Source organism: Opisthocomus hoazin, chromosome 1 (assembly GCF_030867145.1).
Source record: "Opisthocomus hoazin isolate bOpiHoa1 chromosome 1, bOpiHoa1.hap1, whole genome shotgun sequence".
NCBI classification, from domain to species: Eukaryota; Metazoa; Chordata; class Aves; order Opisthocomiformes; family Opisthocomidae; genus Opisthocomus; species Opisthocomus hoazin.
In genome coordinates, this window is record NC_134414.1 from 97,228,177 (window position 1) to 97,244,098 (window position 15,922).

General features: G+C 35.9%; 1 protein-coding gene across 19 annotated transcripts in view; it reads right to left on the reverse strand.

The window, feature by feature from the left end:
- Positions 1-15,922, reverse strand: part of DMD (dystrophin) — a 1,341,705-nt gene that overhangs the window by 271,050 nt on the left and 1,054,733 nt on the right. For all 19 annotated transcript variants that reach the window (XM_075430270.1, XM_075430262.1, XM_075430225.1 and 16 more), the window contains one exon: positions 11,777-11,931. In XM_075430270.1, coding sequence (XP_075286385.1) covers positions 11,777-11,931 — 155 coding nt within the window. The remainder of the gene's footprint in view (positions 1-11,776; positions 11,932-15,922) is intronic.

A 15,922-nucleotide genomic window follows, 5' to 3' on the forward strand; every position in this document is an offset into this window, starting at 1 on the left:
AGAATAAGTTCCCCACTATAAGAAGATCATGTGATTAAAATAGATCTAATGCAGAAAGACTGTAATACAATAGCAACCATAACCAGAGGTGAGGTGAGAATAACAAAGAAATACTAATAAATTAATATTATGAACATTCAACAACATTGGGAAGAAACTGTAACTCTAGTTCTGTTCCTCGGGATCATGTAAATGTAAATAAATAAATAATGGCATTCCAGAGCCCAATTCAGCAAATTCAGATGATGTTCATCTCACACTCAGTTCAACAGAACTCAGTATGTGTTTGATATGAAAGCCTTACAGGGAAAAATCTTAACTCCACTGAGATGAATGGCTAACCTTCAATTGACTTCACAGGGAACAGGATGTTCTGTGATAGTTCTGCCTCAATTATTTTTTGGATGAATTTCAAAGATCAAAATTCTCAGCAGAAGTAACCCTTCAAACAACAATTCTGGACAACTTCACAGAGTAGAGCCAGGTGCACTAAATCTGGGAGTGAGGAGGGCTGGCTACGCTTCTACGAAAATCTGTAACAAAAGGGAATATATCTGAAATTTTGTGTGCTCACATGCAATTCTGGGAGACTCATCCAAATCTAACACTTAAATAGTACCTGATTTGCAATATTTTCTTCCTCCTCAATAAACTTGGAAATAATTGTCAGGTGTTTACATTAAAAAGACAAATAGTTAAATATTTTTAATGACAACTGTACGTTCAAATCTGATCTCTATATGATTGTTTAACATGCAGCAGCTCATTCAGAATGATAATCTGAACAAAAGTGGCTTATTTATCTTACTAATTTTAGTAGTCCCAAATATCAAGAAATGACATTGCTCTAGTAAATTTAATATGACTAGTTCATTTGACCCAGTTTGAGCTGAGCACATTATACACTTGGTAAACTGCTGATGAGACACCACATGAACATGTAATTATGTTGAATAATCTTTAATACTTATGACTAGCTAAATGTTGCCCATCAATAATTAGACTACCCACACAAATATATATCTAGAAGGAGAAACCACCTATAAAGACTACATATACATCTATGCCAATACTAAAGCGTTGTGTGTCCATTAGAAACAGAAATAAAGCCCTCTATTGGGAATGGGCACTCGAGAAGATTTCTGCTGTCATGTGTAAACACCATTCTACATTTCTTCAATAAGTGTATTATGGACCAGTAAAAATCTGTGTCTGAGAAAAATACATTTGCCAAATTTTTCTTAGAATTAATTGCAACAAAAGATGAAAATTAACAATAAAGTAATATAATCTACTTACTATCCACAAGTTAAGCCCCTATACAAGGGGCTATTTAGGAACCATGGCAGGGATGAAAAGTTCTGTTGCAGAATGAAACAAAACTGAGATGAAGAACATGTAATGTAGTCAATGTAAATAACATTCAACCCTGAGCATTAGGAGACTGTCCCAAGGGACTGGTGCTAGCTGTTATTCAGTGCATTAATTAACCATTCATAAACGGGTGTGAAGAGCAAGGTGGCGAATTTATTTAGATTAGTCAAACCCAAGGAGGACTGAATCATTCCAGATGGAACAAATCACCAGGAATGTGGTAGTAGAAAGATTCTATATAGATGTGTCTAAAATATCAGAAACTACAAGGAAGTTTTAAACTCAGTATAGACTGCTGGGTTCTGAACTAGCTGTAGCCTTGAAAGAATTTAGTATTTAAAAACAAGACCAACAGCTTAATGAAGACGTCAAAATATACTAGCATCTAAAAAATTACTAGTAAAAAAAAAAAAAAAAAGAATAAATCTTTTGTCCATCTTTAACTCACTCTCCTGATTCTGACTTGGGTACCTCATCCCAACCAGAACACAGGAGAGTAACATCTGACGTAAAATGACTAAAGCAGTGACATGATGCGAAAACCAATTTAGCGAAAGCAAAAATTAATAAAAATGTTCCATGCTTGTACTTCTATTTTCCCCAACATGAAAAGAAGTAACACTGACAAGTGTCACAGCTCCAAGGCATCAGCACAATATGAAAAGGAAGGGTGTCACCAAAGACAGACCTGAACTATGGTTTCCTAGTGCCATCTTATTTGAACAAGTCTATTCTGCTGTTGTTCTCACAGGAACAAAGAGAGAGGATGGCCCTGGAAGAATTGCCTCCTGTCCCTTACAGTAAAACCACACTGCAAAACTTACAGGCTGACTACCACAAAAAAATAAATCTACACTTTTGGAATCAGTAAATGTATGTGGTTCATAATAGATCAATAGGCATTATTAGTAATTAACTAACATAGTTGAAGTATCAACCTCTAGGCTGCAAGAACTCATGCAAATTTCTGAACAGTTTACTGTTACTGGTAATAAACAGTGGGATCTCTTTCAGATTTTAAAACAAAAAAACCCCAACCAAAATCAGCATATAAAAGTCATGTTGTGGAGTACAGAAAATGCACCCAAGTCACATTTAAAAAAACCCAACCACTAAATTAGACTAAAATCTAACATGACAGATTTAAAAAAATGAGAAAGCATATAAGTAATTGGAAAGAAAACAAGAAAAAAATATGGAAAATGAAAAAGAAAACATAAGATACTAATAAGATAAAATGTAGAAATTAGGAAATGGGTGTTGCAAGCTTGGCACTTTAGGTAATTCCAAGAAATTTGTTTTTACCATATACTTTGTCAAGCGAACAAATGGAATGTCAGAAATATGTAGCACACTTTAAACAGATAAAAACAATAGTTTTTTCTTTCTTTACCAACAAAAAGTGGACCTGTATAATTCACTGCCACAAGGCACTATTGTTCTTAAGCAGATATGCATCAGATACATAACTGATTATGTATCTTGCACAAAAGAAGAATCTGGAGATATGCCAGCTAGAGTGATAATTCCAAGAGCTATTACTCCTTATCATTTGCAGGAGATAATATTTCTTACAGTTTGCAGGAGATGTAATGCTTAGCTGGAGAAGACCTCTACATTTTTAAATCTGTCAGGGAATGTAGCACTGTACAGTTAAATTTGGTCTGGATGCTAAACAACGTGAACATACCGATCTCTTCCTTTTGACAAATTCCTTGCTTACCTACCTTTTCCCCTTCTAGGTACCTGCACCAGATACATCTCTAAAATCTGTCCTCAACATTTACCAGTTTAATTGCACCTTTCCTCAATGATTTCTCACCACCCCTATTTTAGGACATGCAAGAAAATTACATTGATAATTCTGTTGCTTTCCCATCTTCCCTCAATATTGCCACTTCCCCAGGTCCCTGCCTTGGTCAGTAAGACTCACAAGCATCAGCCTCTTTGTGCCACTGATCCTGATCTGAAATGACAACAACTTCTTGTCATTTATCAATTTCTTTGCGAGTTTATATGAAAACAATGTGTGGTTGAAATTTCCTTCATAATTAAAACACAGCCACACAACAAACGGCAAGCACCCTTGTTGTCAAATTGACATATTTTGTGGTAACTTCCAAAATGAGGCTAAAAATTTAATAGGCACACTGAATTACCCTCTCAGTTTCAAGCATGACTGACAAGCGAGTGAGGGGTGAGCTTAGACTGCCTGCACAGCAACTGATCAGAAGCTAAACAATCACGGAGCATCAAAGCTTGCAATAGCAAGGAAATGCAGTAAAAAAGAAAAAAAGAAAATCCATAGAAAACACCAGGGAAAACAAAACAAGACTATCGCAAAATAATAATGCAAACAAAAGATGACAGCTGAGGTCAAATTGCTTTTTGCTGGCACTCTGCTTGTCCATCAGCTTTATTAATTTCTGTTCAGTTGTTTGCTTTGCAGGACATGGAGCCTGATAAGAAGTCTATTGAGGGGAAAGACATTTATTTGTTAGAATAAGCTTCGGATGACAGCAATAATCAGTTTGCTACAGTTTGTTAATTTATCTGCACACTAATAGGAGATAAATTTAAGGTTGGACTTTCAGGGCATGGAGCACTAGCTTCTGTTCTTGTTCAAGTAGAGACTGAAACTCTCTAATTAGTTCAGAAAATCTCACCTTTAAGAAAAAGAACAACACATTTGTCTTAATCTTCTAATGGAGTAAGAACAAAAATTGACATTTCTATTTTTTCTCTCACAAAAATCAGGCTTACTTATATCTGCCTTAGTACCCTGCTCTCCTCCTGCACCTCCTGTGGATACAGGAGAGCGAGATTTCTCAAATGGAGTGTTTCTTTGACATGTCGAATTAAGCTCCCATTATGAATAAAGTTAGTCCGTCAAACCTCTCTCTCTTTAGAATTCTGTGCCATAAATGATTTAAAGATTTTGTCCAGTTGCGTTTCACTGTAATGTGAGATCCATGCTCATTTTTATCAGCAAAGAATAAACAGCATTTAATACACAGTAAAGGTGATCAAAGCAACAGAATCCTATCTCACTCAAGACCAAAATATAAACCAAGAATGAGAAAAAAAAATTGAAAGAGCAACCATCTGAGTAGTAAGTCATGGTCTTCTAGATATTCTACTTTCCCTTTTCTTGCTTAGTTTTAATTATTAACTTGCTCTCAGTTTTTGAAGCTGAAGGCATCTTTGCAAAATGCCAATGCTGTCCTCCTTTTTAATTGTCTATAATGAAATCATTAACATTAGAATACAGTTAACAACCAAAACCACCAAATTATCAATCAGCTGAATTCACGGTGTCTAAAAAACCTCAGCAAGCCACTGGTGGGACAGACAAGTGGAAAAAACCCATTAATTTAAGGTTATTAACACTTTACTCTTTCAGGTCATGCTTATAAATATCTTAAGGGTGGGTGGGACCAGGCTCTTTTCAGTGGTGCCCAACGACAGGAAAAGGGGAAACGGGCACAAACTGAAGCACAGGAAGTTCCGTCTGAACATGAGGAAGAACTTCTTCACTCTGAGGATGACGGAGCCCTGGAACAGGCTGCCCAGGGAAGGTTGTGGAGTCTCCTTCTCTGGAGATATTCAAGACCCGCCTGGACAAGGTCCTGTGCAGCCTGCTCTAGGTGACCCTGCTTCAGCAGGGGGTTGCACTAGATGATCCAAAGATGTCCCTTCCAACCCCGAACATTCTGTGATTCTGTGATTTCTGTTTGCCTGTGGGAAGACTTTGCACACCTACAGATGATCTATTGCCTTTCTGGAAGTGATAAAGCTACTAGCCTACAGATGCATCTATTCAATTGCTGGGAACATTAAGTTTATTCACACTTATATTAAGAGTTTTAAGAAATGTCCCTGAAGTCACAAGGATCCGTAGATCCTTTTAGTTGAGTACTGTATCAGTGACACTATCCTCTCCTGAAATAACTCAAGAACTGTTTTCTTTTTTCAGTCCTAAAGGAGTTTCTTAAAAACCACAGGAATATGTTCACAAAAGTGGAGATTATGATTCACACCATATTCTCAGTAACATTGCTTTTTCAGCTCATCTTACCAGCATTTTGAAAGCATTGCATATCTAAGACCGTCCTCTCTCAAAGTAAACCACAAATATTCAGTACCCTCAGCTGACTTCTCATCTTGGATCCATGCACTGGTGTCAGTGCTGCACAAAAAGTACAGTCAGCTGAGTGGAAAACAATGGTGAAAAATAGAATATAAGGTGCTAAGATGACTTTCCAGATCTCCTATTTATAGGAGTTTCATCTGGCATTTTTATTTATGTCTTTTTATATTTTTTTCCTATATGTGGCTGAAATGTCATCATTCTTAGGGACATCAGGAAGAAAAAAATAACAAAGTAATGTTAACTGATGTCATTACTGATAAGCTTGAGATTCTATTTTGTACATAAATATTTGTTTGAGAGCATAGGCTGTTAATAGAATGTCTTTCAAACAGGTAACCTATCTTTTATGTATCAACATAAAACAATCCTTCCCCTCCAAATGGACTTTTAGGTATACCTTTTAATATGGATATGTGAAGGGATGATATTAATCCAAGTAAAACATGGAATAACAAATATCTCAAATTAAACTCAGAGCATCTAAACCTTGCCAGAGTAGTATTCACACCATTTTTATAGTCCTTTTTTGAGGGTGTGCTATTTTGTGTAAAATTCAGTAACAGAGTAGAACAAAGAAAACAAAGTATAATTTAATCCTTTATCTGAAAAAACTCTTAGGAAACTTAAAGATACCCATATTCTAAACACAAAGGCCTTAACAATCTTGCATGACAAGCAGCTAATAAAGAGTTTTTCTTCAGAGTTTGCCAATGTTACTGACTCTGCTGAGGAGTAACTTTGAGAAGCATGGAGTGCTGTACTACCAAAGTGAGATAAATTAGTTTTATGAAAAATAAAGGGTTCTTCTTTTGTCTAATGGAAAACATATTAGGACCCAATATAAAATTCCGACTTTCCAGAAGAATTCTGGATTAAATGCTTTTTTGAAAACTTACTTTCTTCTCCTCAAAAGAATAGTTAACAGAGCTACATTGCCTCTTCAGAAAAACATGCTGACATATAAAATGATTCACTCCTTAACATAATCTTGGGTGTGACACCTGAGACTGCAGAGACTTGCTTTCATTCAATGTGAATAGCTCTACAGACTAAGTAAAAGTACTTAAGTCTTTACAGAACTAAAACCAAGCAAAGTTCTCAAAGACAGGGTGACGAACACCTAGACTGAAAATTTACTCTTTTCAACAACAGAGGCAACAAAGATAAACATGTATTACCAACTTCTCTCACAAAACAAAATAATTGCCCTACAATTACAATTTTTTCCATCAGTCTTCACAATTTTAAATTAGTATCTGTTGTTAAGCTGGTGTAAATAACAAGCTTCAGCATGACTTATTGGTTGTAAAAAAGCAGTCACTCTATCTACCTTCTTGAGTCTGGCAAAATTATTTCAAAAATCAATCAATCAATAAATCACAACATGATGATGAAAATAAAAATTATCATACTATGGTTTCTTTAGGAAAAAAATAAATAAATTACATCAGAAAATGACATTTGACCATTGTCATCATCTTCTGAAGTCTTACATTTGGAATGATTTCTTGCTCACGCCCACAAAAATGCAGCTCTATAGCCAGGACAACTGCAGGCACTGACATATAAACAAGCTTCCCATATAAAGAAGGTTCCCATGGCCACTTACATTTTTAATTTTGTTGTTTCACTGTGCTCAAAAAAAGTGTGCCTGCACAAAGAACTACAGTAGTTGTTCACACACATGGAATTATACCGATTCTAGGAATGCAGACCAACCTTCAAAGCAAAAGAATGGAAAGGAAAAGGCTGAGTTTGCTTGGAGAACCTAGACTTTGAGAACATTCTTTAAAGTGAAAGATATTGTGAATTCTTTCATTCTTGACTTCAGCAGTCCAAGCCTAAATGAGCTAATAAGCTCTTTAGAGATGGCTCTCAGAAAGGTCTAGCTACTGAAACCAACTACGAGTCTTCAGTGTAACATAACACACTTCATAATCCTGGCTGTTGCTGATGTGTAAACACAGTTTTTCTCACCCAGAGTGCAATTCAACTGTAACACAAATGCGATTACTTCCACAAGTGCCATAAAGCAAAGCAGTAGCAGGACAGGTACAGTATATTATGAAAACCTGTTTCCGGCAGAATGGTCAAGCTCTTTCTGTGCAAGCAATGAAATTACACTTACAAACATTATGCACAGATAAAGTTTACATTCTAACTATTGCATTTTTATAACAGGAAACCACTGATAAGCAAGGGTTTTCTGCTCAAAGACCGAAACTAGATTATGACCTTTTTCACACTCATAATTACTGTAATATTACGCATTTACATAAGAAAAAGATACGCGACATAGTGTTGTACTGTTTATGTCCTTATTTTTTCTAGCCATTTGTATCTCATACTGTCCAGCTGACATGCAAAATCAAGGTTTTTGTACAACTGGCTGCATTAGAGATTTAACTGCATTCTTAAGTAAATATAACGTGGGAGTTGCTATTTCAGACCTTTCAAATAAGTCACCTAGAAACTTAACTCCTTGACTCTCCCTCTCTAACTCCCTACAACTTAAACTACTAACAACAACAGAAATCTAATTACATATAGACTCTTCACTGGCCACACCGTATAGTGGGGAAAGAGAGTCACTTTTTATGTTTTGGCTGATGTGCATGTCCCGTGTCTTGTCTCAGGAGCCAAAAGAAACATCTTGAGCAGTGAATGCTCTTAACACCGACTGTGCAGCCTGAGTTCCATTGAACTTGAGCACAGGAACTGGTGGGGACTGGAAATATTAGAAGATGTCTCGTAGACAGTGATGGGTTGGAGTCCTAACCAATTCTCAGAGTACATTATGTAATTATTGTCATAATGTATGCTCCAGTTAAGAAAGAGCTAAGTCTCTTTTTAGCTTAAAATTAAAGTTAGTGAAATATAAACACATTTGGTGGATTCCCAGGAAAGGAACAAATTTAAGCATGATTTTATATTTTTACATGATAATTCCTATAAAATATGAGTGCCCACAAAGGAGTGACATAAGAAACATTTTTATATATAGTAAATTTATAATGGTTGCTTTTGTCACTGTATTTTTTTTCCCAGGAACACTTTAGTTCATCTGTTAAATTTTTTGTTAATACAACCACTTAAGATCACTTTCTTCTTAATTGCCTCAGGTCAAATAATACAGTTATTTCTTGGAAAGTCATTGCTTCTAAAGAGAAGAGGAAAAGACCTGCTTACAAGTCACTCTGTCTTTTGCCAAACTGATCAGTTCATGTGCTTTTTAGTGTATCTTCGCAGTATCAATAACAAAAATAAAAATACAAAGTGGCAAGCAAAAAAAGTGAAGCAACCATGAAGCACTCACCAACTTAGCTACTAAAGGGAGTTAGAATGTTATTTGTTATAGTTCAATGTTATAAAACAGAACAGTAAGGCAAAGAGTAAACACACAGCAATCAGCTGCAAATCTACTTAGGCAAAACAAAACACAAGCTGGCAGATGTTGCCTTAATGACTGAAGTACTTGCTTTGGCTGAACTATTACCAACAGGCAAAGTGGAATATTATTGCTGCTTGCCTGCCTGTTGTTTTACTAACCTGGTTTGCGGAAAAGGAGGTTTCACATTTTTTACACTGACACACAATTCTGGCATTAATGGCAGGTTAGAGGAAAACCAGTTGAAAATAATGTAAGCCACTCTTAGTTTTTCTTTTTGAAAGAAAATATCCACAAAATAATTAGGCTGCCTAAGTTAAGGATACAGGGAGAAGAAACTTAAATCTTTAGTGGAATATTTCCTCTTGGCACTGAAGACATGTAAACAGTGATAAAACTATTTCTAAAATACTGGAGAAATGGTCAAGACCATTATTTGGGATATATTTCTACACCACTGCGAGGTCACCAAGTCACCAGAACACTACTTACTCATGGTCTAGATGAAAATAACAATCATGGATATAACTGAAATCACTGCATACGCATGTCAGTGGAGAATTAGCCTTTCTTGGAGCCTGTGACAAACAGTTCAGGTGTCTCCTTTCTACTGAGTAAATAGACTGTTCTGGTTCAAAAGATCCCCAAAACCATAAAGAAACATCCTGTTTTGCTCTATGTAATAACCTGAAAGGTGAAGTGTAGAGGGAAGGAAAAACAAACCAAACCAAACCCGAAACCAGAAGAAATTGGCATTTAAGTCATGCAAAGGCCCAGGGACTCCCTCTTCTCTTTCCACAGAGCTGCTTATCAAAAAAAATCTAGGAGGTTCTTTCAAGACCTCACTCAGGAGCTGCTCCATGAGCAAAAGGCCCAGCTGCTTCCTCCAACAAAGCTGAAAAAACTACAGGTGCAGAAAATCTTCCAAGTACAAGCCTTTCACTTACTTGATGCTTTAGTACATCCATATTTATCAATGCCTCACAAAAGACAGATAGAAACATAATACAGCCCTTAGAGAAGCGTATCAACTACCGCATGCTTATTTTGCAAGTACCCAAATCATGAGAAGTCTTACAAAAGTTGTATACAAAACACTGAATTAAAAAAAACATTACAAAGGTAGTGAAGTCATACAATCAAAACCTAGGAAATTCTAGTTTTACAGTTACGTGTTCAAGCTTAATCCTATCCTTTTGTACTTCTTAATGGAAAATGTCAACTCAGTCACCTAAACACCTCTCTTCTAAGACATCAAACACTTAGTACAGTAATTTATCTAGCACATGAGCTATGAACAAGCCTGCAGATTTTGTAGAAGCTTGCAAGGAGTGAGTCTTGAAGAATTTGTACTCTCTGTTAGCCTACTACTTGCCTGAGTCCATGCAATAATACCAATTCTCACATTTAGGAAACATTAAATACACCTGGGGTTGTGCTCAAAGCATTAACAGATTTAAAGATGCCCTCTTGGCTACAACTGCTACCTGGGCATCCACAGCAGCTACAGATGTATCCTTGACTTCAGGATTACAAAGCCATTTTACCCAACAGGGATTGTAGCTCTACCTACAGACAAAAGCAATTTCCTTCAGTTCTCCCATCTAACCCTTTTGAGCTACTGACTTTACCTTCTCATGGAGAATAGTTCTGGGCATTAGACACCCTGCCTTTCTCATCTGGGAATGCATGTTCCTCCCAGCCTGTTTCTCAGACCGCAAATAGCAAAACTTTTTTTTTTTTTAAATATGGCTACTACTATAACAGAAGAAATGCAAGCAGACGTTAACCGAATGTTTACGCTAATTTCTCAGTTTAGTTATTGCTCTTGTTAATAAAAAAAAAAAAAGCTTTCAAATTACTATGTGGCTTTCTTTCGGTGGACACCAGCAGCATCTCATCTGAACAGAATCTTTAGTGGCAAATCTGCTTCAGAAAAAATGCTGTTAAAGTGACTCATTCATATGAATATTAATTTCATAAAAAGATAAAACAAAAAGTGGAAATAAATTTCTGCAGTCATCAGTGATTTAAGTAACTGCTATTATGCAATAAGATCTGCTGAATTTATTGTGTATTTAACTAAACTGTTTTTTCTGGCCTTGCTCATAGACTTTAATTAAAAGCATGTTAAGATCTAATTCCATTCTAGTTTCAGTTATAAGCTATAAAACTTATTCCAAGATACCATTTAAAACAACTTTAATTTAATTTTTATGTATCTCATCTAATGTGTAACAATTTAAAGCTCTTTTACTACTATAAAGAAAGTAATTTTTCACATGTTCTGATCTTATAGATTGCATATTGGATGATTCACAATTTGGTGGCAAGGTGCAAAAATTGCTTTTATTAAGGAATTGGTATCTAAACCAAGCACTTCAAGACTGCGAAATGTGATGAAGAATGTGATCGAGGATCTAATAAACACTTTCTTGACTAGAGATTTGCTTCAAAGGTACAGGATAACATTTCTACTTTGAACCTGCTTCAACAGGATATGTCTGTCACTTTCGGATTCAGTTTATGACTCAAAATCACTATAGTGATTGTGATGTGCAGACAGTACATAGAAATATGAAACACTTCATTTTAAATATTTCAAATATATAACATATCAACTGAAGTTAGCTGGCAGCTGGTTACAGCAGAGAATTTTGCCTCCCTATCTAAGAGAATTAAATGGCATTCCAAAGACATATTTCCAAAAAATATGACAGAAGAGTCTTCATCTTTCTTTCCTTTCTCACTATAATCATGTCATTTTCAAAAGTTACATCTTCTACAATCTCCAACCAAAGCTGGACAATGAATGCTAAAGAAGTTTAACAACAAACTCGATAGCAGAATTTATATCCTACCTCTTATTAATGGCAGCCCATGTTGCATTAATGTTATCTGTCATCAGTTCTACTTTTCTGGTGTCATCTGCTGAATAATCACGGAGCAGCTTAAGTGCCATGTCATTTGCCACATCTACATTTATTTGCCATTGTCGTATTTCTTTTGAAAATTGCTGAAGTAAAAAGAGAAAGAAAAAGAATAAACCTCAGATCACCACAAAATGATCACATACATTGTATGATTATCAGAGAAGGAGACGAACAACTTATACCATCAATATAAAACAAAGATAAAGGACTTCCTCAGATTTACTGATAACTAAGGTCAAATCTTTCTAAATGTTTAAATTCTTTTAGTCATAAGACCATAGGACTACTTGTAAACTCCGAGAAGACAAAGCATCAAAATGCTAAGTGCTGGATAGAACACGACAGCTCAAAAAGATAAACACTGATTAGAATGTCGATTATTCTTTTCTGAGACAAAAATAGATGGATGCATTATTATGCATTATGCAAACTATCACTATCTGTGATGTTGAATTATACTGAGATGGAAAATACAGTGGAACAATATGTTCTATTTAATTTTCTTTTTTAAACTATGAAATAATACTGAGATTTGTACAATTAATACTTGTGCTTTCACTTTTTTTTAATTTATTTTAGCGAATTGTTTATGTAATTAGTGCCATCTACTGGAACAGCACTAAATCTGCAATACAGCAAATCACTACTGGTAAACCTATCAATATCTTTATAGTGCCAACTGATGCTTCTTAATACTAAGAAAGCTTTTTAAATCTTGATAATTCTTTTTTTTCCCCTTTCCTCTCCTCTTTCTCCTCTCCACCCGGGCCAGCTGTCTCACTCCTGAAGCAAGCCAGGAAACACGGAACACTCGTTCAGCCAGCAACCAGCTCCCCTGCATCTTTCCTGTTAATCTTCTTCTCAGAGCAAATTTCCATCTGAATGCACCCAAGCTGCATATTTAATACATAACGTGTAACAACAAAATGAAAGAGCAAAGATAATCGATGGCCTCCTTGTACTAGGCAAAGACTACAAGTAGCCATCCAAAGGGACAATGCAAGTAGAAAAGTTTGTCTTTGTAAATATAAAGAGTAAGTTGCATGTAAGCATTAGGAGCTATCATCCAAAAACCAAAAAACAGTGAGGTTTGACTATCTTTATTGTTGTGCTTTAATACACAAATCAGGAAATGTCTGTGAAGAAAAACTAGTTGTTCCCTCCAGCCCCCCGCCCCCCCCCCCCCCCCTTTCTCCCAAAGCAGTATTCCTTTTGAAATCTTGTTCTGCCTCTGACAAGGAATTCTCCACACAAAGCTGAACTTACATATGTAATCCCTCCTTAAAGAGTCTGAACACTAAGTAAAAACAAATACATTTTGAATGCTTTGTACCCTCATCTTTTCATCTCAGAAAGTCTGCAAATTAATTTTCATTAAAATTGGGACTGAAACATGCTTGATCTTTGAGAAGAATCCAGGTGGAGTTATTCAAGGTTTTGATTTTTCACTCCAAACTCTTACCTGTTAAAAAGATACTTCAACATCTCTAGGTCCTCTCCATAATATAAAACTGAGAACATCTGTTTCCTCTTTTTCCTGTGTTATTCCTTCATGAGAGGGCAGATCACCCAATTACTGTGCAGCAGACAACCTCAAGTACTAAGAGAACAACCTGATTTTCTGTTTTGGACAAGAGATCCTACTTGAACCAATCAAACACCAGGACAAACAATCAGACACCAGCACAAACACCTACTAACTCCCCCCCTCTCAAAAACCATCTGAACATGTTATGCTTAAGCTCACTGAAGCTGAAGCTGCCTAAATAATTTTTTTAAGTCATTCCCCTGTGTTATGTAGGGAGATGTAGCCGGGAGAGGTGATAATTCTGTGGAAAACCACTAACGTCCTTTGGAGAAGACATAGGCAGGTGGTGGTTTTAGAAATAGTCTGGCAGTTGAGCTCCTTTCCTCCCAGAATTATATACAATAAACACATAAATGTTAATATTTACACAAACACAATAAAACATATAAAAAAAAAATCAGTAAATTCTACAGTAACTATCATTTCCTTTTTGTAGATCTTTTATAGCAAGTCTCTATTCTACATTTAGTTCTATCCATCTTTATTATACTTTACCTTTCTCTTTCTTTAAAATTATGCATGCATGCAGCTACTTTTTTCCAGCCAAAGAATCACAGCAGACTGACTGTTCAATGCATTACATAGAAAAGTTACCATAACAATTTGTCTGTATTGTAAATTAATGGCCTGTAAACTTTACTTTGAAAAATAAGTTTTTTGCCCTGTTCCGTGTGAATATAAACAACCTTATAGAACCTTTCAAACTCAGCTTTATAATAAAAATACAGAGAGATCCATTACAAGGCTATTTCCAAAATTGTTGTTCTCACCATTAACTTCAACATTAATCCATTAACTTCCTGGCATTACAACACTAGATCATCACTCAGGAAATAAATTATGAATATAGAGAGGTTTGCCCACAGAAACAAGTTATATTTTCTACTTCATTGGAAATAGGTATGCAATTTTTCAACAACTTTGAGGAGCGCATGCCTTCCTTCAACTTTGCTCTGTGTGCAGACACCAAGAACAAAGTGTTGTTGGAAATGTTTTAATTGTCTGCCCTACCAGAGGCCCATTAACTCAAACCTCACTTGGCTCTAATCAATATTTTAGAATTAAATTCTTGGCATTATTTTTTTTTACTCTTTTCTCTTTTATATTTTTGGGTCTCATTTATCTCTTATCTGCTCGAGAACATGTTAATTTTTTTTTTTTAAAGGAAAATATTTTGTTACCATAATTTCATTTTGACATTTTTCAAGCATTCTTTTTGTTTTGTCTGTGTCATCACTGGAATTTGCTAAGTTTATTAAAAGGCTTAAAGAATTAAGGCTGCGCATTTATCATGTTACTTAGGTATAAATTTATTTTTAATTTTTAGTTAGAAGACACTAGTTGATATTATTAGGAAGAAACTCTGTGTAATTAAGGATTCTTGACTAAAAACAAGGAAGAAAATTAGAACTGGGTTTTATTCTACCCCAGCATTGTCCAGTGGAACAAAATAAATGATTCATAGAAGTTCAAATATAGCAATATGTATGTGCAGCATCATCCAATTCTGAGCATGTATGTTCCCACACTGAGCAGGTGTATATATCACAAATCTGGAAAATCTGGCTGTTTTTCTGTCCTTTTTCTGTATATGTTGTACCAAGGGAGATTTAAATTGGGTATTAGGAAAAATTTCTTCACTGAAAGAGTTGTAAAGCATTGGAACAGGCTGCCCAGGGAAGTGGTTGAGGCACCATCCCTGGAGGTATTTAGAACATGTGTAGATGCAGAGCTTAGGAACATGGTTTAGTGGTGGAACTGACAGTGTTAGGTTAATGGACTCGATGATCTTGATGGTCTCCTCCAACCTAAACGATTCTATGATTCTATGATCTATAGCATGTTTCATTCATACACTTGAAGAATTATTTTTTTTATCACGGAATTCTGTTCCAGTGTCTGCATCACAGTCAATAACATTAACTTAGTTGTTCATTGTTTTACTAAAATCAAAGCAGTACGCTGTCAGCCCTGGAATAATAAAAATCCACAAATTGCTGAGACTGTACCTCATCCTATATTGGTACATAGGGAGCGGCAAAAGAGTACTTAGTAAGTTACCCCCCCTGGAAGAAGACGGCAAAGGTAGGCAAGCTAGCCTCAGTCTATCCACAAACCCAGGGCGTAAAGGTCACCCCCCAGGCTATGCCAGTTGAAGGTTGCCTGGCCTCTTGAGTTCCAACAGAGCAGGGGATGTAATCAAGCTGTTATTTATTTTCCTATTTAGATGACCAAGAAATAGATGGTTAGTGAAGGAAAGCAGGGAAACACTGTCTCCATCCTTTTTTCTCTTCACTTTGGCCATCCCAGCTAAAGTGGTACAGAGGGAGAAGAGGTGCCTCACTTGCTCTTACCAAAACAAGGAGACAAGAAGTGAACCAGCAACCCTAGCAAGTTTATTTTTTTTAACATAAGGTCAGAATTGTATTAAGAAGAGACTAGTTTTACACTAGCTTATGTTCAGATGACTCAGGAATGGAAAGGAG